Source organism: Crocuta crocuta, unplaced genomic scaffold (genome assembly GCF_008692635.1).
Source record: "Crocuta crocuta isolate KB4526 unplaced genomic scaffold, BGI_CrCroc_1.0 scaffold220, whole genome shotgun sequence".
Classification (NCBI taxonomy): domain Eukaryota; kingdom Metazoa; phylum Chordata; class Mammalia; order Carnivora; family Hyaenidae; genus Crocuta; species Crocuta crocuta.
The window spans coordinates 251,951-277,133 of NW_027526949.1; the positions used below are offsets into that span (position 1 = coordinate 251,951).

General features: G+C 33.7%; 1 protein-coding gene across 3 annotated transcripts in view; it reads right to left on the bottom strand.

Moving 5' to 3' along the window:
• Positions 1–25,183, bottom strand: part of KCNT2 (potassium sodium-activated channel subfamily T member 2) — a 360,386-nt gene that overhangs the window by 159,595 nt on the left and 175,608 nt on the right. For all 3 annotated transcript variants that reach the window (XM_077771185.1, XM_077770578.1, XM_077769973.1), the window contains exon 13: positions 7,988–8,096. In XM_077771185.1, the coding sequence (XP_077627311.1) occupies positions 7,988–8,096 (109 nt within the window). The remainder of the gene's footprint in view (positions 1–7,987; positions 8,097–25,183) is intronic.

Below are 25,183 nucleotides of genomic sequence, written 5' to 3' on the forward strand. Positions count from 1 at the left end.
GAGAGAGGGAGTCACAGACTGAAACAGGCTCCAGGCTCTGAGCTGGCAGTCAGCACAGAGCCCGACGCGGGGCTCGAACCCACGAACCGCGAGATCATGACCTAAGGAAAGTCGGACGCTTAACCGACTAAGCCACCCAGGCGCCCCGAAATATTGATTTAATACTGAATAGTAAAATACAATTACAAAAGATATTTGAGGGACAATTGACTACATTTAAACATGAACCAGACCCATGAAATTATTTAACCCTCTTAGGGGTGAAAATGTTATCGTGGGTACATAGCAGAATGTCATTCTTAGGAAAAGCGTATGTGTGCATATCTGTGTGGGGTGTGTGTGTGTGTGTGTGTGTAGAGAGAGAAGATTAAGCAAATGAGGGAAAATGTTAATTGTGAATGTAAATGGAGGAAATACAGGTTTTCATTGTATAATTTTAAACTGCATATTTTTGATTTTTTGCAAAGTAAAAAATAGTGAGGAAAGAAAAATATTTAAAGACTCTCCAAATTGTGCTGGTTTTGAACACGACCTTAGGTTAAGTGGCTCTGATGGTCCCTACCATAACACAAAAATCAAAGAAAAATATTTCCAGCTGAAAATGGAGAATTTTCAAAATTGGGTCATTTATATTTGAAAAAATAGGAATTCAAAGCATTATGTTCTTAAGTAGGTTGTAAGAATGAAATTTAAAATGATATCTATGTGGGTGTTACATGGGAAATGAAGTAATTATTCAGCATGAAAAACTCACACCTTACCATTTGGTGAAAGTCAAGCATTGCACTTACATATGTTATTTAGAAACAGCTTAGATAATTTCCAGTATTTATATTACTTGGAAATATTTTTCTACTCTCTTTTTTGGGTAAAAAAAAAAGTGAGGTATTGGAATGTCTGGCATTTCAGCAAAAAAAATTAATGGAGACAAAATTGAGACAAGAACTTCAGTTTTTAGTCAAATTATTTCTCCAAGATCTGTGTTTGTGTGTGCACAGGTACGTGCACATATTTGTATTTTAAATAAGATTGTTTTTATAACGATAGCCACAACTACCTACTATATGAAAGATATAGATTTATACAATGTTGTTAAAAATACTTTCGTCTATACTTTTAACTTGTATTGCAATTGAAATCTTTTTTTTTTAATTCTCAAAACTAACTCCTACTTTCCTAGTATAATGAATCATTCTAGGCATGTTTAAGCTGTGAAGTAGAGACAGTTTCATTCAGTCAACACTTTACTGTTGAGGTACGAGTCTTCCTTTCATTCATGTACTTTACCTCAAATTCTGTTCCTTATGAAATAGCATAGTCAGAGCATGGAAAATGAAATTGGTAGAAAATTCACAATCTACAAATTGATTTTTATATTCTTTGCTCTGACTTTTACATTTTCTACTCCTACAAATTTATTAACATTCTTCACACCTATCTGTAGGTGAAAAATTACCAATTTAATTTTTAGGTCTTCTTACATTCTGTTAAAATGACGTAGAAAATTTTCAACACAGAAGGTTGAAAGAAAGTTAGTTGACAAGCGAAAGGGAACTGACTATTCACTCACAGATGACATAACCCTTTATTTGGGGGGTGAATATAGAGTGGCAACATAAATTTAGCAATGGATTTATTCATATAAAAGGAATTCACCTCCCACTCATTTTCTGAGTAGTTTCATCTGACTAGGAGACCAACAGCACGCTTCTTTTAGATCCAAATAATTGGACAGTATAGTTTACTCTTTAAGTTCATTCAAGGTTTTCAATAACAGAGGTTTTTTCCTAATATAGTACAGTTTTTTTCTTATGTTTGTTTTGTTTCATGTTTTCTTTTTTAATGATTTTTGGAATATAGAGTGAAGAAAGAGATATGGGTTTGGGTTTATTCTTATTAAAATCTTATTAAAATGGGGCACCTGGGTAGCTCAGCCAGCTAAGCATCCAATTTCAGTTGAGGTCATGATCTCATGGTACATGAGTTTGAGCCCCCCATAATTCTCTGTGCTGTCAGCTCAGAGCCTGGAGCCTGCTTTGGATTCTGCATCTCCCTTTCTCTCTGCCCCTCCCCCACTCACACTCTGTCTCTCTCTCTTTCTCAAAAATGAATAAACATTAAAAAAAAATTTTAGGGACGCCTGGGTGGCTCAGTCAGTTAAGCGTCAGACTTCGGCTCAGGGCATGATCTCACAGTTTGTGGGTTCGAGCGCCACATCGGGCTCTATGCTGACAGCTAGCTCGGAGCCTGGAGCCTGTTTCAGATTCTGTGTCTCCCTCTCTCTCTGACCCTCCCCTGCTCATGCTGTCTCTTTCTCTCATAGAAATAAATAAAAAATTAAAAGCTAAAAAATCAAAAAGATTTTAAATAAAAAATCTCCAGAAACGTGTGAAAGATGAAATATTATAATGTTTTGCTTTTTTCATCATGGTTTTGCATTGGAGGAGAAAATCTGTGAAGGGCTCGATAATGTGGAGTCCTTTTTCCTAGGTGATTTCAGATCACATATATGACCTTGGAGAAACTCTACTAGAAGTGCTAGTCCTACAAGAGGCTGACAGAGAATACAAGATGTTACAAAACCACAGTTTTAAATTAGTCACAGCTATGGAACACTGCCATTACTTCTTCCTATGTTTCAGTACCAACTGCCACTTCTTAAAAAAGAAGTGTATTGATAAAAAATTTCTCACTGGAAAAGAGATTTAACACAACCAAAGCTATAGTACCATTTGACTTTTGTTCTACAGAGGTTGACAAAAATAAACCACAAGAAAGAATTTTTTAAAAAATAATGATATTGTAAAAGAATATCATTGGCATTGACACACTGGAAAAAAGAAACTAGTGAGTTTAGGTTGGCATTGGAGGTACAAAGGTGAGGCTACCTACCATAACACACAAACAGTAATCACTATTACAAATGGGCTGGGGAATATGAAGAGCACAGAAGGCTTATAAGCAGAGCTCGTGGATACCCAGGAAAGAAGAAAAATGGAGTGTTTTGTCACAGCCATGATCATGGCATGGCCTAGCCTTGTGTCAGTGGATAAGTCCAGGGTACTCAGGGAGTCTAACCTATAGGACTTGGTGGATTGAATGCAAACAAGGGAAGAATGACTCATAGGTTTCTGTTAAGAAAGGGACAGAAACAGATTTCAAGTCAGGGAGAATCAATAAATATTTCTAGATATCTTAATTTTGAGACAAGTGTTAGAAACCTAATAGGAGATATTGACTATACAGTTGGAGATAAAAAGACTGAAGCTATATTGGGGAGAGATTTAATTTTGGAAATCATATAAATGTATAAGATCTCCTTATTCTTAGTGGAATATATGTATAATTATATATTATATGATCTTATATAAAGAATGTCAATTTTTTTCTTGTTTTTCAATGATTACTGCTTTTATTTATTTTTGTGGTCTTGTTGTACTCCTTAGGATTTCCAGGAAAATGCTGAGTAAAAGTGGTTTTAGTAAGCACCTCTGTTTGTACCTAATCTTCAAGGTAGACTTTCAATACGTGATCATTAAATGTTCTTTTCTTTCCTCTAGGTTATTTTGTAGATAATTTTCCTTAGGTTAAGGAACATTTTCCTCATAGCTTTCTAATCTTGTTTCTTTATTTTTTTAATTGTAAATTGATACTGAATTCTCTCGCAAATACTTTTTGTTGTATGCATTAAAATGATGATATTATTTTCTCCTTTAATATAATGATCTCTTTCTGCAATAATTTCAACTTGGTAATGACATATTATTTTTTAAACACATTATTTTGTTACTTCTGCAAATATATTTTATATATTGAATTGGTTTCTAATCACTTCTCATACTATCTCCAGTGAATTTTGTATCATGGCTAGGATAGCCTCATAAAATGAGTCTGAGAAATGTCTTTTTTTTTCTATTCTTTGCAAAACATGTGCAAGCTGAGAACAACGTGCTTCTTGAATATTTACTATAATAAGCTTTTATAAAACATCCTGAGCAATCCTCAGTTACTTTTCCTGGAAACAAAGATAACAGAGTTTTTTTAGGATGAGAAATAGATATTCAACATTAATGATAATCATCAATTTGATAGGTACCAATTACTAGTGGCTGATGTTCTTTTGAGTATTTTTTTTTATCATAATAACACTATGGGTTAGTTTCTCTTATTATCCTCTTTTTATATATTAAAGAACTCAAGTTGAGAGGCACTTGAGTGCCAAATGAACGACTGACTTGATTTTGACTCAGGTGATAATCGCAGAGTTGTGGGATCAAGCTTCACACCTGGCTCCGTGCTGAGCATGAAGCCTGCTTGGGATTCTCTCTCTCCCCTCCTTGTTTTCCTCCCACTGCTTGCTTCTTTCTCTCTCAAATTAAAAAGTATAAATAAATTTTTAAAAACTCAAGTTGAGGGAAATTAAGGAAATTGGCATCATGCAGTTACTATATAGTAGAATGAAGATTTGATTGAGGATGATCTCATTATAGATTTCCCACTATCAATCTCTTTACTGTGACAAATTTAGTATGAAAGTAAAACTGCTGAAAGTAATCTTGTTCTATGAGCTTGCATTTATTTTCTTCTTAGGAAATATGGGATGATTAAAATAATCCAATTATCTATGAAGTATATTTTTACGTTATTGAATCTCATTAAAATTTGTAGTGTGCATAGGTTTATATTCAGAAATTCTGATTCATAGCTACTATTCTACTGAGGACTTTCTATCTCTAGACTTACTATTTTTACTGCCTTATCTTGGTGAAATGAGCAAAAGCATATCTTTTCTGCTGCTGAAATCAAGCTCACCTAGACTTTTCTCATGTAAGTCTCATCAAACTGTAGAGGATTATTAATTATAATTAATATTGTAATAATATAATAATTCATTCAAATCACATTGTAACAAATCAATAGTTTATCTTAATGAATGCTTATAGTCATTTTGTTCAGAAGAAAAGGATCCATACATGATATGAAAGGTAGATCTGTATAAAGTAATAATTGGTAGGTTGCTATATTATGTTTACTTTTTGATATTTTATAAACTCATAACTCAAATTTTGAAGTTTCTTCTCATCTTTTAAAAACATGGATTTACTTTTTAAAAATATATAAATTATAGTCATGGCAGTAATGCCACAATTTAGGGTGTATTGAAGGGGCTATTTAAATAAATAGAAATAGGGACACCTGCATGGCTCAGTCAGTTAAGCATCAGACTCTTGGTTTTGGCTCAGATCATAAGCTCATGGTTTGTGAGATCAAGCCCTACGATGGGCTCTGTGCTGATAGCATGGAGCTGCTTGAGATTCTCTCTCTCTCTTTTATGCCTCCCCAACTCACATGCCCTCTCTCTCTCTCTCTCTCTCTCAAAATAAATACAAGAATATTTTAAAATAAACAGACAAAAATAAAATTATCTCTTTTTATATCCTGTGATAATTGGAATTGTGCTATTTAACATTCATAAGAATGCAAAGACAGTAATATAATAAATATTATCAAGTGACATGGTTTAAAATTAAAGTAATTATTATTTTATTACAAATGATATTAGTTATCTATAGCCAAATAACAAATAACTACAAAACATAGTGATTTAAAGCAACCAACACTTATTTCTCAAAATTCTGTAGGTTAACATGACTCCTTGGGTTGGCTATGGTTAAGTCAGGAGCTAGAGAGGTAGGTGCCTAGGATGGATAAGCCTTACTTTCCAAGTGATTGTTCATCTTTAGGGAGGCTAAATTGGGATATTTTACAAGCAGTCTCTGGGTGATGTTCCAATGAAGGAATAGCAAAAAGCACAGGCTTTTAAGGCTTAACCTCTGAAGTCATACAGTGTAACTTTTGTCACATTCTATTGGACAAAGCAAGTCACAAGACCAGCCCCTATTAAAGTGGTGGGGAACTGCATTTCATCTCTTCATGGTATAAGCTGCAAGGTCCCATCAACATAGGACACAGACACGGGGAACATGGTTCATTGAAGACCATTATTTTAACAATCTTCCATACAAAACTAAGTGACAGCTTGAAACATTTCCTTTTGAAATGTAAAGTCTATAATCTTTTAACTTCATGCTGAGATGTAAAATATATTATATTGGTTTGAGAGTCTCATACATCACCCCAAACTGTTTTATGACATTTTAATGAAACTAGGATGCTTTCATCTTTTATAACATAAGAGTTCCTCTGAGATGTTGTAATTTCACCCATAAAAGAATACAGACATCATTAAGAGGAATTTCAGCAGGTATCATTAGAAATATTGTGATACACTATCAGGATAGAACTTTTAACTATCTCATTCATTTCAACAGGTTTATAAAAAAATGGCAAAATAACAATATGAAAGAGAATCGATACAAATAGTCTTTGTAATTTCTTGTTGATAAAGGTGGACTATTTCAGTGAGTCTGATCTATCTGCTGTGAGCCTATCTATAGTCTGCTACTAAGGGGAAAAGAACTAAAATCTATTCTGAAATTTAGTAATAAAACATTCAAAATTACAATCCACATTTGATTTCCATTTATTGAGCACCTAATGTGTTTCAGATATTATTTAATTCTTACTGTTAATTCTGACCAATGGAATAGAGACATCATACTTATGATACGTAATTTAACAAAAAAGAAATATACGGCTCAGGACTCTAATTTTCCTACCCAAATATTAAGTGGTGACACTCAAATTTCAATTTTTATTTTTAGGACTTGGCCTGATGCTTATGCCATTACCACCTTCCTAAAAAAAACTATATCATAATAAGTCATTATCAAGTGTGATAAAAATTTTATAAAAATATTCCTTTTGCTAAATATCAATAAAAAGGGAGCATCTTAATTGCAAATGTCTTTTAAATAAACAATTGGCATTTCTTGAATGCCAATTACATATGTAACAGGTAGCAGATGGAGAATTTACATGTATTTTCCATTAAATTTCACAAAGCCATTTACAAAGGAGGTGCTGTTATTTTTAATTTTCAGTTTAGGGAACAGGCTTAAAAATACCCTGGCACCATCATCACAATTTAAATTAGTATTAGTACTTAAAAAAAACTTCCAGACAGATACTTAAATGCAGCCATAATTGAGAGCCATTGCTTTTGGTCGCTATAAATTTTAGGAAAAAACTGACATCATTAGAAGCAAGGCTAAAAGATAAAAAACAGAGCAAACTGAATTGCAATATTTATTTGTTATTATTTAGAAATTTCTTAGTGCTTATAATTTTTTCATTTAAACATCATATACAAATAGGTAAACATTATAAGATATGTAAACACATTTTCTGAAGGAAATACATTTTGCTAATGCATAGTTAAAATGGTTTACATCTTAATAGTGTTTGCAGTTTTAAATTAGGAAGGTGAAATGTTAAAAAAACAAAATTGTTACTTTTTTTTACATGAATATAAATTACTGCGTGGGTCAAAATTAGTTCCTACAAAAACATTTAAAAAAAAATAAAGTGAATGAATGAAATTGCTTTAAAAGCAGTGTCTATGAAAACTCACATATATGTTTTTCTTGAAATGTTTTCAAAATCTACTTCCAAATAAATCTATTATAATGTACTTGAATACATTTCAATATTACTCTAATTCATGGGTATTTTACAGGTGTATTAAATAATCTATAGTAAGGCACTCTCTGTGTAAACATAAAAATTAAAAGATATACAGCATTTGAAACCTGTGTTTATATTATGCATAAAACTATAAGTGCTAATCTATTTATAGTCTTATCAACATATCCAGGAAGTTCAGTTACTAAAATCACCAAGTTATATAAAAAATTAAAGATACACTCCCAAAATATTATCTTACTACTTTTTAAAGTGAATAAATTCTTTCATAACAAGTGATGATAAAAAAAAATTCTATTCTATACAATCATGAACATTAAGTTGCCACTACTTTCAGAGACATAACTTACTATCACAATTTGAAATCTGAAATTAAACTTACCAGCAAATTTGATATGAAATTTATTTTCAGGCTTCAATATCTGGACATACAAAGGGCAATTTGGAGCAAAATCTTTTACAGCCCATGCTCTCAAAATTGTTTGGTGGTCCTGAAATGATAAATATTAAATTACCATAAAATAAACTGAAAAATCTATAATACATAAAGTAAAAATCATTAACCAGTGTGTTTAATGGTCACATCCATAGTTTAAAGTTTTAAACATACAAAATAATTAATTGCAAGGACTTATTTTTTAAAAAAATATTTATTATTTCTATAAAGGAAATTAACACTACCTAATTCAATCAGTGCTAATTATCAGCACTTAAAAAATGAGCAGAGATTAAGAGAAAAGTTTCCTGAAAAACTTAAAATACTCCTCTTGGGAAACAGTTGAGGGTTAGGAGCCTTCAGGAATGCAGCACAACTAAGAGCTTTTATTACAGTTTCCATGGAAAAATATATGGATTTATAACAATTTTAACACTTTTAGAAAGATTGGCAAAAGGGAAATAACTACAGCAACCTTACATGTAGATAATACACTATTTAAAAAATGTTTATATAACAATAAAAGTAAAAGGATCTTGACTCTGCATGGGTGAGTTGGAAAAGATCGGTAACTTTCGAATATTAAAAATACCAAAACAGTTAAAAAAAAGTTAAGACTGAGAAAAGGAATAAAAATCCTGCTTGACATTAAATCTTACACATAGTGTGACCCCATAAATTATTACTTAATTCACTAAGTAGATCCAAACAAATCATTAGACAATGTGTCAGTTAGCTAAAATACATTTTGAAAAAGGAAACAAAAACATGTTCGAGGGTAGCACTGTCCTTATAGTAGCCATTAGCCACATGTGGCTGTCTAAATTTAAATTAACTAAAATTAAGCATTACATTTCCCTGTCGCACTGGCCATATTTCAAGTGTTCAAAGCCATATGCGGCTAATCCAAAGCTTTATGAATAGTGGAAATATAAGCATTTACATCATTACAGAAAGTTCTATTGGACAATGCTGTTAGAGAAAGAAAAGGATAACTAAAAATACAAGTGGATATAGGGGATTGTTTATTGAAGTGCAGAAAGAAGCTGCTGTCAGTGGTTGGTAACTTTAAGTTGCATGAAAGTTGATGAATAGTAACTCAGAATTCCTTTCGTGGATAAACAGACAATGTGTGTCTTCCAGCCAAATGTTCAAAACATGATGATGAACCTGACACAGTGTGATGGTTAATTTTATGTATCCACTTGGCAGGGCCATGAGGTGCCCAGGTATTTGATTAAACATTATTCTGAATGGGTGTTAAACCCCAGAAAAGGGACAGGCAGAGAACAGGAGCCACAAATTTTGTGTATAAGTTTATACAACACCAGCTAACCTCTAAACCATGCATACATGGGACAGAACAAGAGCAATCTCAAGTGAGATTTAGATCACTGCCAACTGCTAGAGTAATAGAGTTTGCATTCAAGTGAACCAAATTAACTGCTTGCTAAAACAAGAATATCAACACTCTTTGGAGGAGTATGAGTCTCCAAGTCTCCACAAGATAACATAATATTCAGAATATGCAAACTTATTGAATATATAAAGTGCCAGATAATTGTGACCTATTTCATGAGAAACAAACGAAGTTAAGTCCAATAAATATTAGCCTCTAAATGATCTAAATGTTTTAATTATCAGACTAGGGCTTAAATCAGCTAACGAAAGTATTATCACTCAGGTAAAGGAAATATGCTCATAATAAATATAGAAAAACTCAGTAAAGTAATAAAAATATTTTTTAAGTTTTTTAAATGTTTACTTATTTATTTGAGAGAGAGAGAGTCTGTGAGTATGCACACACAAGCGGGGGAGGGGCAGAGAGAAAGAGGGAGGCAGAGAATCTGAAGCCCACTCTAGGCTCCGAGCTGTCCCAGACGCCCAATGCCCGACACGGGGCTTGAACCCACAAACCATGAGATTATGAGCCAAAGTTGGATGCTTAACTGACTAAGCTACCCAGGTGCCCCTAGAAAATATTTTTTTAATTAAACAAAAATCTAAAATATCTGAAAAATATTCACTGGATAGGCTTTGAAGTAGAAAAGAGATGACACAGGAAAAAGTCAGTGAACTTGATCATAGATCAACAGAATTTATCCAATTTGAAAAACAAAGAGAAGAGAACTAGAGAAGGAACAGAGTTCGGGGACTTGTGCAACAATGTAAAAATGTCTTATATAATATAATTGGGTTTCCAAGAAGAACACAAAAGAGAAAATAGAACAGAAAATGATTTGAAGAAATAGTAGCCAGAAACTGCCCAATTTTATTAAAGGCATACTTTTCTAAGTTCAAGGAGCTCTGAAAATCCCCCAAATGGCATATATGAAAAGATTTCCACACTAATCACATTGTGGTCAAATTATTGAAAATGAAAAGTAAAGACAATATTTTGAAAACAGCTAAAGAAACACAGTTTTATGACCAAAGACTCTTATCAGCAGTTGTGGAACCAGGTACACAATATCCAAATCTCCAGAATGAGGGAGAAAAAAAATTATTACCTCATAATTTTATAGAGAAAAATCTTTCAAAGAGGTGAAATAAAGGCTTTTTCAATTAATGAAATCTAAGAAAGCATGTTATTATCAGAATCACACTACAAGAAAAGTATAAGAAACTTCTTTATGCTGAAAGAAAATGATACCAGAGTGAAAACTTCAGAAATAAAAAAAAAGACTATAAGAAATGGTTAATATTGAGTAAATATAAAATAGTTCTCCTTTGGAGTTCTTTAAAATACATATATCTTTGTAAAGAAAAAAATATAGTATTCTTTTGTGGGATATGAAATTTATAAAAATAACAGTAGAAGAATAAATGCAAAGTTTCTAACTTCAATAAATTGTGTGCTATTTAAAAATAAATAAATTGTGTAATATTAACATGAAGCAAATGTGTATTGTAGTCCCTAGAGCAGTCGCTAAAAAACTTTCAAAAGATAATTTCTAAAACCCCAATAGACATATTAAACTTGAGTTACTAAAAGAAAAAAGAAGTCAAATAATTTTTTTAAAAGTAAAAAAGGGAAAACAGAAAAAAACTTATGTAGACCTATATCCAACTATATAAATGATGAATGTTAATGAGCTAAATCATATTAAAGCATACAGAATATTAGAAGAACAAGAGAAATAATAATCATAAGCAATTTAGGAGAGATTCATGTTAAAGTTACTGATAAAAGGAGAAAATGAGAATAAGAAAACAAACAACCCACTTTGAAAATGAGCAAAAGATCTGAACAGACATTTCACCAAAGATGACAAAATAAGCGGGGCACCTGGGTGGCTCAGTCGGTTAAGCCTCCGACTCTTGGTTTCCACTCGTGTCGTGATCTCATGGTTTCGTGGGCTCGAGCCCCGTGTCAGGCTCTGTGCTGACAGCTCAGAGCCTGGAGCCTTCTTCCAATTCTATGCCTCCCTCTCTCTCTGCCTCTCCCCTGCTCTTGCTCTGTCTCTCTTGCTCTCTCTCAAAAATAAACATTAAACATTTTTTAAATAATGACAAGTATAAGCATATGAAAAGATGCTTAGCATCATATATCATTAGGGAATTGCAAATTAAAACAAGAGTGAAACACCACCCACCACACAACTTTTGGAATGACTAATATCCAAAACACCAACACCACCAAATACCAGTGAGGATGTGGGACAGTAGCAAGTTTCACTTATTGCTGCTGGGAATGAAAAATGGTTCAGCAACTTTGAAAGACAGCCTACAGATTCTTAGAAAACTAAGCATACCCTTACCTTATCATCCAGCATTTGTGTTCTGTGGTATTTACCCAAATGATATATCTACCCAAAACCTACCCTTGAATGTTTACAGCAACCTTATTCATAACAGCAAAAGCCTGGAAGTAACCAGATGTCCTTTAATAGGTAAATTGATAAAACAAATGGGTACATCCCAACAATATAATATTCGGCAATAAAGAGAAATTAGCTGTCCGGTCATGGAAAGACATAGAGGAAACTCAAATGAATACTGCTAAATAAAAGAAGCCTAACTTATGGGGCGCCTGGGTGGCTTAGTCGGTTAAGCGTCCGACTTTCGCTTAGGTCATGATCTCGCGGTTCGTGGGTTCGAGCCCCGCGTCGGGCTCTGTGCTGACTGCCAGCTCAGAGCCTGGAGCCTGTTTCAGTCTGTGACTCCCTCTCTCTCTGACCCTTCCCTGCTTACGCTGTCTCTCTCTCTCTCTCCTAGAAATAAATAAAAAACATTAAAAAAAAAAAAAGAAGCCTAACTTAAAAGGCTGCATACTGTATGATTCCACCTATATGACATCTGGTGAAGGGAAACTATAGAAAGTGTAAACAGATCAGTGGTTGTTAACGGGCTTGGCAGTGGGGGCAGGTGGAGAAGATGGGATGGATATGTGAAATACAGGGGATTTTTAGAGCAGTGCAAGTATTCTGAAAGACACTGTATTGATGGATAGATATCATTCTATATTTGTCAAAACTCACAGAATGTACAAATGAAAGAATGAACTTTAATATAAACTATGGACTTTAATTAATAATAAAGCATTTATTTGCAAATATCAATATTTGCTGATCAGTTGTCACAAATGTACCACACTAATGCAAGATGCTAGTAACAGTGGAAACTGGGGAAAAGGGATGGTGGAAATTCTCCATATTTTTGTTCAATTTTTCTGTAAACCCAAAACTGCTAAAAAAAATATAGTCTATTAAAGAAATAAGCAGACAAAGTATGAGCTTTAGTCACAAATTCAGGGTTCTAATTTCACTCTAGAATTTACAAACTGCGTAAGTAAAATTACTAAAAAAATCTGATTTTCAGGATAAAAGGTTTGATTATGTTTGTAAAGTGGATGTAGGCAGCTTGCTCTTCTTATTTCACATGATGTCTGTGACAGACCACTGGCTCCCTAAAATTTTCTCCCCTGGCTTCTGTGATATGAATGTCCCTAATTGTTCTTTGGCTTTTTTACCCCAAATTGAACTCATCTTCCTGCTGGTAATTCTGCCTTTTCCCAGAGGTGGGTTTTACCAGACACTAAATCCTGAACTCCTCCATCCCTCATATCCCTGCATTCAGTCAGTCTGCAGGTCTTGTTGATGGTGTCTTTTAAAACTGCTCTAATATGTCCACTTCTCTCCAACCTCCCTCCACAACCTGAGTCCAAACGGCTGTTACTTCAAGCTTGGTGGGAAAGCAACAACCTCCAAATCAATCTATTTCAAGTTTTATATTTTTTACTAATTCTGTGTTCTTATCAGATTTACTGCCCTTTCAAACTACAATCTGATTGTATATTTGGCTGCTGACAACCCTACAGTGGCTTTCCTTACTCTGAGCATCAAGTCCAAATTTCTGAACAAGGCTTGTAAGACCCTTTATTAAACTGTCCCCAAATTACTTCCCCAACCTTTGCCCTCTTTGTTCCAGTGGTAATACATCCTCCATCCTTGAGCCTCCAGGACTTCTGTCACTTTTTCTAGGAAATCCTCTTTTTCTGACTGACATCCATGCTGGCTGTTCCCACCAAATTCTATATTTGCCCACCATAGTATTCACTCACCTGTGTTTTTAAGTTGATCCCTACTATACTGTAAGCTCCTAAGAAGACAAGGGCCATGTTTACACTTCATTCATCCTAAGTGCATCCCTAGCAACAAGCTTTCATTTGCTTTTCAAAGATGAGTAAGAAAAACCATTTTTTCTTCATTAAGGATATTGTGAGCACCAAATGAGATGATGTAAAGAAACATCAGGCACACAGAAAGCATTTATTAAATCTGTCAAGTCAGTGGATAAATAGCTGGATGAAGATGAAGTACTAGTCCTAAAAGCCCATAAATCTTCCTTGTTTTATTCATGCACTGTGCCCCACCAACAAGCATCTATGACCCTGTGAGTAGAGCATTAGGTTAGGAAAAAGGAAATGAGGTAGGTGTACTATGGCATAAAAGTCACAAGAGGAATAGAAAATAGGTATTCGTTAATACAGATAATAAAACGACACAGAAACAAGATTTTTAATTCATTCTTCTAACAAGAGAGAATGATATTGATTTTTTTCCCTTGCTGACAAAATTCAGCCTGAAATGAGATACTCTAAATTTAATTGTAACCAAAAAATAAAAGCATCGACCATGACAACTTTGGAATAAACAGACTAAATAAGAAAGGAAGGTAACAGAGGGTTTTATTGGGTCATCATTGGTGTGTATTGTTAGTGTGAAAGCAGAACATTCTCCTTAAGTCACTTTACCTAAATATTAAATTGGCTAAAATCATCTTCATAAAACTCAACTTTTATAATTTGAACTATCTAAAAATTATTTGTTGGCATTCTAAGGACCTAAACTAAATCTCCTTACCTATGGCAAGGATCTTTATTCTTTAACTCCAAATAACTTATAAAAGAACTCAAAATTTTACATATGAGTTGTTTCCCACTCTTCCATGAGATCCTGTAATTTTAATTAGATTCTCCAATATAGTCTATGACTCATAAAATGGTTAAGATGTTAGTCTGATCAAAGGTCACTTCCAATCCCATTTTCAGTTTATAAGCATACATCTGTAGCACTTAACATATGATAGATTTATTTTTTATCTTTTGAGTATATTTTGCTAACTTATCTACTGAAAACAGTTTTAAGGTCAAGTAAAACTAAATTTTGAAACTGAATATATGTAAATAAATTTGCCCCCAATTTATAGATCCTTGAACAACGTAGATACAACATTTATACAAGAGTAAAACAACTTGCAGCAAACCAGAAAAAAAATCTTTCCTAAACACAACTCAAATGTACTGTTTAATAAATAACCCTTGCCAAATATAATCCTTGCCTAAAGAAGAATAATATATTCCCAGAATACCTCTCAAGGCTTTGGATTAGACTCAAAAGCACCTTGACTGCAAGGGGCCATTTTGTTCACAATTACATTGTTTGGGTCTAATAGGTAAACTGATAAGTTACAAGGTTATATATATGCATGTATATATACATGCAAAAGTAATTCTGAATGTTCTTAAATAAAATACTAAAAATGAAACATATAACCAAAAACTCTAATAGATATAAAAACATTAAATCATCATGTTGCCTTTTAGACTACCAAGCTATTAGAAAGCTATCTAGTTTGAGTCAAATATCTATAGGTTCAGCAGTAACCCAATCTTCAAGAACAATGGACACCAGAGTCAAAAGTAATTAAAGAAATCTTAGTCTAGCATCCTAGATTTTTGTATCAAAACTCGTAGGACTGCTAGGATAATTTCATCTTTCTGCCAAGTTTAAACAGAAAGGATTTGACATTATGTCTGAGATGGAAACATTATCTTGGATTCCATCCAGTTTTAAGATTATTTGTATTTCCTGCTCTTTCCAATGATCTCTCAGGGATTGTAATCCTACTTGTGATGTCCATTCTTACAGCTGAGAGTGCAGATACATAATGGCAAAAACCTGACTGCCTGTCGGGATTTCCAGATACAGCATATTCCTAGAATCTTCTTAACAGAAATTCTGACTCTGTGTACCAAGTCAACTTTATGGTTAGTTAAATAACACATGTACTTTTTGTCTATACTTGTGAAGAACCAAAGGCTCTCTTGTGCTATGCTTCTCAAAGCTGAAATCCTGGATTGTTTTAGAGCTTGTTGGCCTAAATTCTAGTAATTTGCCTAGAGCCTTCCATCCCTTAAATAGTATCTTTTGCATATTTGAGTCCTTTCCCAGGTTCTTCAGGAATCACCATCAATACCAAATCTAACTCCAGATCATAATCCTCTTGAGTCTTCTCTGGTTTATTCTTAACAAAGTTGTGACCATAGTGTTTTAAAAATCTCTCAAAGCTCACTGACATGTGTCAAGTGAATAATCATCAAAGTGATTCATAAAGAGGCTAGGCTATCTTGAAAGCGTGTACCTGAAGTTCAGTGATAATCATCTGTCAAGAATATACCAAAAGTTATTTCTGGACAGATTAAAAATGAGTTATACTGGTGATCACAGGGTGTCTTAAGAAGTTTAAAATTCACAGTTTGAAATTCTATGATTTTATGAATTGGAAGGGAAGATGCTTTTGAGAAGGTATTATTAACCACTGGGTTGAATAACAAGCAAAAAAATTTTTTTGCAAAATCTTTCTGAAGAATTTAAGGTACATTTTTTTGGTAATGAAATAACAGAAATGATTGTTGTGTTAAAGTGTTGCAATGCTCAAAATGGATCTGTTTCAGACAAAGTAAAACTCTTTTTAAAAAGCTTAAATTGTGAAGGGTAGCAGAATATGCCATTCCAAAGTATGCCTTTTTAGCATAATTATTTTGATCTGATTATTTTTGAGAAAAAGCAGCCACAGGAGAAGCTCTTAAACCAGAATAGAATCTACCCTTTAAACTATATTCATAAAGTAAATCTCCATTTGTAAGGGTAGCTCTTTCTGTGTACCAGAAAGAGAAGTATGACTGTACTTTTCGTTGATAACCTCCCAGAACTAATCTCCCCACTCCCACATTGTTCTGTTGTCATTGGCTAAAGATCGTATTGAAGGTGATGGCTTGGACCATTTAGGGGAGTTTTACTGTCTTCCTGGGTATCTCCCATGTATTCATGAGGTATACATATTAAACTTCTGATTGCTTTTCTTTTGTTATTCTGTCTTTTATTACCAGGCGGAGGGCAGTGGGAAACAGCCACAAAGCCTAAAGCATAGAAGGAAATTATTTTTCCTCCCCTATAATTGCAAACATTTTATTTCAGCTCTTTTCTCATGCTGTCTGAAAGGGTCATATAGGGAATTTGCTGTCTGAGTGTTTGATGATTGTTTGCCTTCTCTGCTAAGATTCCATATGTTCAAAAATGCATGTAATAATCAGGAAAAAATGAGCATCTTTGACATTTAAGAGGAAAGCTAACAATATAGTTTAAAATAATTTTTTTTTTCTGAATGTTACAACTTAAAGTCATTGGAGTCAGGTGGATGACCCAAGATGGTTTTAAAGTTTCCCTCAGCTTGATTTCCTGACAGGTTTCATCCTGACTATAGGCCTCTGACTTCCCTTTTCTCTGAACCTTTATTTTAGAAAAAGTCCAGTTATAAATCCTTTGTTCTGCCCCTTTGAGATTTAAGTCTTCTCCCAGGCTCTCACCAGTTTTAGAAACCAGAAATGTCTTTCTCAAGAACCTGAGGGCCATGGCTCTGAAAGGCAATCAACAAAGGAGCAAGAGCCCCTACCTCCCAGTGTCTATGGGAGTATAGGACACTAACTTTCATAAAAGACAATTACCAAATCATGGTACAATCACATGGAACAATTTCTCCCCTCCAGAACTTTTCCACTTGGTTCATCCAAGAACTTTAAAATCCTATAACCTTTTATTTCCAAGGAGTTAAGTTCCATCTCTCTCCGTTATTGCAACAGTCCTAAATACAATCTCCCTTGCTTGTTTAACAATGTCTGATACAATTTTTCCTTGACACAGACAGAATAAAGTATAAATACTAGGTCTGTGAGCTCTGAACCTTATGCGCCTAAGAACTTTCAATAGCTAACCACATTATTGTTTTATTAATCTACAACCTGGAGCTAGTAATAACATCCTTGCAGGGTTGTTATGAAATATACATCACATATATAATATGTATAAATATATATAAATAATCTTTAGCCTGTAAACGATATTNTATATTTCTTTTCTTTTCTTTTTTTCAGTTTCAAGGAGTAAAAAGTTTAAAAATCAGTTGTGCCAAGAAAGCTAAAAGAGCAAAGCAAACATTACAGGGTTTTTTTTCAGAAGTAGGCCATTTATGTAAAAATCCATATGTCCAGTTCAGTTCAAAAAATTAAATTCTTTCCCCGATGCAAAGAAAACGCATCTAGAGAGTAAATTTATTATACTTCATACATTAAAATGACTGATTGGAGACTTAACTTTGAACAAATCTTTAGGAGTATACCTGATGATAGACTGAGTGAACAAGACATTGAAAGTAAAGTAGTCTGAACCTTTAAAAAATTTTTTTAATGTTTTATTGATTTTTGAGAGAGAGAGAGAAAATACTAGCAGAGGAGGGGCAGAGAGAGACACACATACACAGAATCTGAAGCAGGCTCCAGGCTCTGAGCTGTCAGCACAGAGCCTGACACAGGGCTCAAACTCGTGAACTGCGGGATCATGACCTGAGCTTAACCAACTGAGCCACTCAGGTGCCCCTTGTGTCTGAACCTTTTAAAACATATCACAATATAAGCCAACAATCACCTGTCCATTCACCACCTCTCATTTTCCAGCGCACTATCTAGGACTATGATTCCAAAGAATGTCTGACATCATCAGCAACTTCAATCTATCAATACTCTCACTCTCTGTTATCTCTATGCCCACATTCTAATTTTGTTATCTCTATGCCCACATTCTAATTTCCCTGTTTATCACTTGTACCAAATGTTTCACCAAGTAAGCAGACTCTGGCATAAACAATCATTTTGCTTGCCTCTCTGACTCAGGCCTACTCTATAGGCAGAACTACAACCTTGCTAAATCTAACTCTCTTTCTACTACAAATAACAGATGGCTGGGCACAAACACACGTATATGCTAAACAGGCCTTACTTCACATTCAGAGTCCATAATATCACATGCGAGAGGAGCATTACTCAGCAACTCCACATTTCTTCAGGTCATTCACTCTCCTGCTGCTCTAGAGAACTAGTTCATATAGCCCCTCAAACCTTGACCATCTCTTCCCTCTTTTCTGATGATCTCAACTACTATGAGAAAATAGAAATAAGAAGAAAGCGTCCATAGTGCTCTCTATCACATCTGACTACATACTCGCCTCTTGCTAAAATGAGTGAGCATTTTACACACATTTTCCCTTAGCAAAGGGAAACCTTCCTATACACTGGAACATATTCTATCTTATACATCCTCTGACTGTATTCTTTGAATTTTTCACTTTCCTGTATCGTGCATTTTTTACCCTCTCTAGTGGATCATTTCCTTTAGGATATAGATGTCTAAAAATTTTTTTCCACTAAAAAAAGAAAGAAAAAGAAGAGAAACAAAGTTTTCCTTCAACACACATTACCATCAGGTGCTGCCCCATTTCTCTGTTCCCATTTACAGAAACCACTTCTAAAGTTTGTAATTGCTGCCTTTACTTCTACTTTACCATTTAATTTTAAACTTTCTTTTCTAATCCAAGAATTTAAAGCCATGAATCTCTTTTTAGGCAATACTTCAGCTGTGTTCCCTAAATTTTGATATGTTGCATTTTCATCATAATTCAAATAAAATACTTCTGATCCTCCTTACTATTTCATATTTTATCCATGACTTATTTAGAACTGTGCTAATTTTCAAATATTTGGGTATTGTCCTTTTGTGCTTTTCTTATTAATTTCTAACTTTTATTATGAGGAGAGAGCATACTCTGTATGTTTTTATTCTTTTAACTTGTCTACCATTTCTTCTATTTTCCATCCTATGGCCTTTCTCAATGTTCCATACCCTCTTGCAAAAAATGTGTAGTCTGCAGTTGTTGAATGCAGTGTTCTATAGGTCAGTTAGATCTAGTTGGTGAAAAGTAGCTAATTTTTTTATAACCCTACTGATTTTGGTCTACTTATTCTGTTAGTGACTTAAAGATCAATATCGAAATTTCTACAATTGTAGCTTCTTCCAGTTCTGCCATTTTGAGGTTTCATCATAAGGTGTGTGTGTACATTGAGGAATGCTATGTCTTCTTGATGCACTCATCTTTTAATAAATAAAATACTCTTTTTTAGAAGATCCTTTAAAAGCAATTGAGAAATAATGGTTTAAGTTTATTTAGAAGAAATTCTACAAAGATTGAGGGCACAAAAGCAAGTGGAAAAGGGAATAGCATGAAGGAGGAAAAAGGTACCAATGATCATTGAACAAAATAGGGAAAACAAGAAAACAATACAAAATGTTCTCTACCAGGGGACATTTGGGGTTTTTAGAAAGAAGGCCATCAGGGATATGGATGGAGTATAAACTGGAATGAGGGATCTAAAGACATCAAAACTTTGAAATAGTGTCACTTTTTTCAAGAAGTTAGACCTAAAAAGGAGAAGAATTGTAATACTTATAAGAATACAAGTAGTTTGAAGTACTAGGTGTTATAAAAAATATTCTAATGAAAGCTACATGGTGTTGCTTTATGTGTTCCTCTCTTAATAATTAATGAGCTTTATATTTTAAGTTAATCTTTCAAAATTGTGAATTAATGTTTCAATCTAAAAGGTCAGCCTTCTCTAACATTTCATATGCCTCTTCCCCAGTGTTCTCTCTACTCATTTATTTATTTAATTAGTGTATCGATTGTCACTTCTACTAGTAGGCTAACTTCAGGAGAACTGAGATTTTTTTCATTGCTATGTTCATAAATGTATCTTCAATTGGACTATATGCCATTCAATAAATATTTGTTCAGTGAATGAACGGTTAAACATGGTGATAGTGTTACCCCAGGGCACATTTATTCCTTGGGTAAAATGCCATGCTCAGGTCTAAGAAGCATACAAATAATTATGTCAATTGGTCCCATGTAAATGTGAAGCTAAGTGAACAAAGACATGTAAACTTTAAATGAAAATATGAATAATGATTTAACATACAATAGGATAATAAATGCGGATAGCAAATCTGCAATAAATCGCAATTTAAAAGTTATGAATGGTAACAGATACCTATAATGTACACCTAATTTTGAGAATTGAGGAGATGACAGGAAACACTACAAAAAAGGGAAAATGTAATCAAAGTGATCACTGGGTCTTCAGTGAACAGTGTGTACATAGTCATAAAATTCTAAATGTATACTGCGTTCAACATTTAGACTTCATCAATAAACAATGGCAGAACATTTAGTTTTGATCACCAGATAAAAGGTAAATGATGTCAGCCTTCATATACAAAAATGTAAGTACAAAAGACCAAAACTGATCATAGAAAATTGGGAATGACAGCAGAAGGAAAAAAGAAAACAAATACCATATTCTTACAAAGCAGAGAAACAAAATATAGTATCAGTGGCTTCTTGGATTTAAACTATCTTCTTTTAAGAAACAGACTAAAAATGAGAAATAGAATAGACAACTGATGCCTAATATGACACCTACATATATATGATATAGTCTGATTACAATTTCAAACTGTGGAACCACTTTTATGTACAAATGTGTGACCTATTTGAACACTAAGCTATTATCACCATGGGAAGCCATTTTGGTACAAAGAAAAGAGTGTTAAAGTTGACCTGACCTGGGGAGACTCCAGGCTCTGCCACTCTGGGAAATCTAATTAACACTCCTGAGCCATGGTTCTCTCATCCGTAAAACAACTGCAGTGAGCATGAGATGCCATGATGTGCATAAAATGCCTCACCACATGAAAACTATTCAAGAAATATCAAATTTGTTTGGTTCCTTGTTTGTTTATTTTATTAAAGACTTGAAAAAAAATGAGCTAAAATATGTATACCAAGAGTAACAATATTAACTAGAACTGCAAGATTTTTGTAGAAAATTAGCATTAGAATAATATGTTTCAAAAATGTTATTTGTCATCCTTTACAATAAGTGATGTAGAAAAATACATGTTTGAATATTTTCACTTGCTGGGCAATAAAGCTTGTTATCTTTAAAATAAAAATATAAATAAATAAATAAATAAATAGATGGATAGATAGATGGATAGATAAATAAATAAATACATAACCATCTTAAGAACAGAACGGGCATTTTCTTTCAAAAGCAATTATTATGAGCTTCATTCTTTTTAATTAAGGTTGATCTAGTATCATCAAGAAAGACTTTTGACTAAGGTGAAACTAACAATGATTTTTTTATATATATAACTTTTGTCATTCAATACAAAGAAGAAAAAGCTTTACCAAAGATGCTGCTACAGCATTTTCAGGTTCATGATTCCCTATGATATGTGAATAAAGAATATAAAACTTTATAAAGGAATACAACTTCTTTTTATGAAATATTATTAATTCCAACACAGAATCCTTTGGAATATTTATTAATTTTTCATTTCAATGTTTTTCACAACTCTGCATCTCCTTTCGATTAGAAGAATGTATAAAACTAGTACTAGAGTTGGAATTATTCTGGCTGTTTTAAAAAATGTTATTAGAACAAAAGAAGAACTCATTCATTCAATTTTGCAACCCAGCAATAACAAATGCATATGTATCTATCAGGAAGTGTGCAATCAATAGTGTTCAACAGGTGTAACTATATAAAAGAAAATAATATAAAAGAACATTTTTATAATAGGAAGATTTTAAGCATTTTTTGAGTATAGATGACACACAGTGTTAGTTCAGGTGTACAACATAGTGATTCAACATCTCTATATGTTATGCTATGCTTACCACAAGTGTACCTACCATTTGTCAGCATATAACACTACTACAATGTCATGAACTCTATTCCCTCACTGTGTCTTTTATTCTCATGCCTTACTCATCCCATAACTGGAAGCCTGTATGTCCCACTCGTCTTCATGGGATACTTTGTCCAACCTCCACTGGCAATCATCAGTTTGTTCTGTATATTTATAGATCTGATTCTGCTTTTTGTTCATTTATTCATTTGTTTGTATTAGATTCCACATATGAGTGAATTCATATGGTATTTGTGTTTCTCTCACTGATTTACTTTACTTAGCATAATACCTTCTAGATTTCTCTATGTTGTCACAAATGGCACAATCTCATCCTTTTTTACAGCTACATAATACTCCAGTGTGTGTGTGTGTGTGTCTGTGTGTGTGTGTCTGTGTGTGCATATACCACATGTTCCTTATCCATTTGTCTCTTGATGGATACTGAGGTTGCTTTCAATATCCTGGCTATTGTAAATACTGATGATGTAAAAACAGGGGTGCATTTATCTTTTTGAATTAGTATTTCTGTTTCTTTGGGTAAATACTCGGTAGTGGAATTATTGGATCATACAGTATTTCTATTTTACTTTTGGGGGAACCTCCGTACTGCTTTCCACAGTGGCTGCACTAAGTTACATTCCCACAAACAGGGCATGAGGGTTCCTTATTCTCCACATCCTTGCTAACTCTGTTATTTCTTGCCTTTTTGATTTTAGTCATTCTGATAGGTGATATCTCATTGAGGTTTTGATTTGCATTTTCCTGATGATTAGTGATGTTGAATATCTTTTCATGTGTCTATTGGGCCATCACATCAGAATGTTTTGAAACCACATTTAGAAAAATTTCTTTAAAAGTATGCCTAATATTAAAAATTTGGCTCTATGGATATAACAGTTTTTTCCACACAACAGATAATCCCGACTCAAGTATGCATATATACAGCAGGAAAATATTGCAAGGTAAATCTAATCTATTAATAATCATTATTGGAAAAGTTCATCTTAGGATCAAATATATAATAAATAGTGTAGATTACTTCCTAAGAAATCATAAACATTCACTAATTAATTTCACATATATATCTTTGGAATTAAAATTAAGAGAAGAAAAATAAACTTTCCTAATCTTACGTATTTAACAAATATTTCTCCAAGGAAGGTTCAATGTAATTGACCTCATGGTTTTGGTCAGTTTTTAAAACAAAGTAAAACTTTTTACTTTGCTCCATAACTGTCAGTAAAATATAAATCTACACGTTTCTTCTCACTATCTAATAGTTCTTACTATTTCTCACCTCATGTTGCAAAGTACGCAGCCTAGAAGTGACTGACTGCTATCCAATGCAGGATAGAGAAGGAATTTCCTGAGAATCTCCTACAATTTAATTTTCCGTTGTTATTCTACTGTCTAATGTGAGTGGGCTTGATTAAAATTAAGGAGAACAGACAGCTTAGTTAAATGGAACACAATTCCATCAGGTAAGAACGCATCATGATTCCAGGCCTTCTGGCCCTCCCAAGATATCCACTTATTTTCACTCCCAAAAGCAAGTATTAATGACAGTACTACTGACTTGACTGCTTAAGTGTAAAATTCTAGAGTTCATTTTCCTCTAAATGAAGATGCAAGAAAGGTTTAATGAATGTGAAATGATTCAACTGTAGCAGGACTGGATCATCATAAAGGAGGAGCTGTTCTCTTCTTCCACTCGCCTCCCAAAAGGAACAATGTATTTGGGGAGAGGCAACTAAAGTAGTTTGTCTGGACCAAACCTCATATGTACAAAAGATAAAAACAAACAAACAAAAAGATGACCTAAATATTTTTTACCAAAAATATGTATTTATTAACCTTTAGAAAATCAAAAAGCAGAATTTCAACTCTAGTAGGATTGAGGCCAAACACTGGGGATTGGGGGGGTGGGTAGGTGGACCAGAAGTTGTTGAATCAACCTCTCTGTAGGAAACAATGCAGAATTGTTTGAAAAGCGACTACACCAGGCCCTTCCTAAGACATAATAACTAATATGGTGTCCTCTACATTAACACTTATAACTAGTTAGCATAGTGTGACATTTTTCTGGGCCTCCATATTTTTTAAATAAATCTTAAATTGGGTCATTATGTCCATATATGTAAAATTGATCTTAAAAAGAGATGAGGGGCACCTGGGTGATTCAATTGGTTAAGCATCTGACTCTTGGTTTTGGTTCAGGTATGGTCTCATGGTTTGTGAGATGGAGCCCCACGTTAGGCTCTGTGCTGTGTGAAGCCTGCTTAGGATTCTGTCTCTCCCTCTTTCCCCCTCCCCCACTCATATTCTCCCTCCCTTTCTCTCTCTCTCCCCTTCTCTCTCTGTCCCTACCCCACTCTCTCTCTTTCTCAAAATAAGTAAACTTAAAAACAAAACAAAAAAAGAGATGAATGGTAGCCTACTGGTGTCTCCAGGTTTGAGCAAACTAGGAAGAGCCTACATCCATTTTGTAATTAAGTCCTGAAAGGCCATTTCTCTAAGGGCTGTAGACAAATCTATGAGACCCTGTCAGACAAACACAGCACAGTTGTGAGACTCCAGTCTTTGTCAAAGGAGCAGAAATACTGTATACCTAGTGTCCCTCATGGTTATTGTTTTTTTTCTTCTTTGCCATCTGTCAAGACATAAAACTCCATTCAATTACTGGGACCCAGGCCCTTCTCCTTGTCCCTCT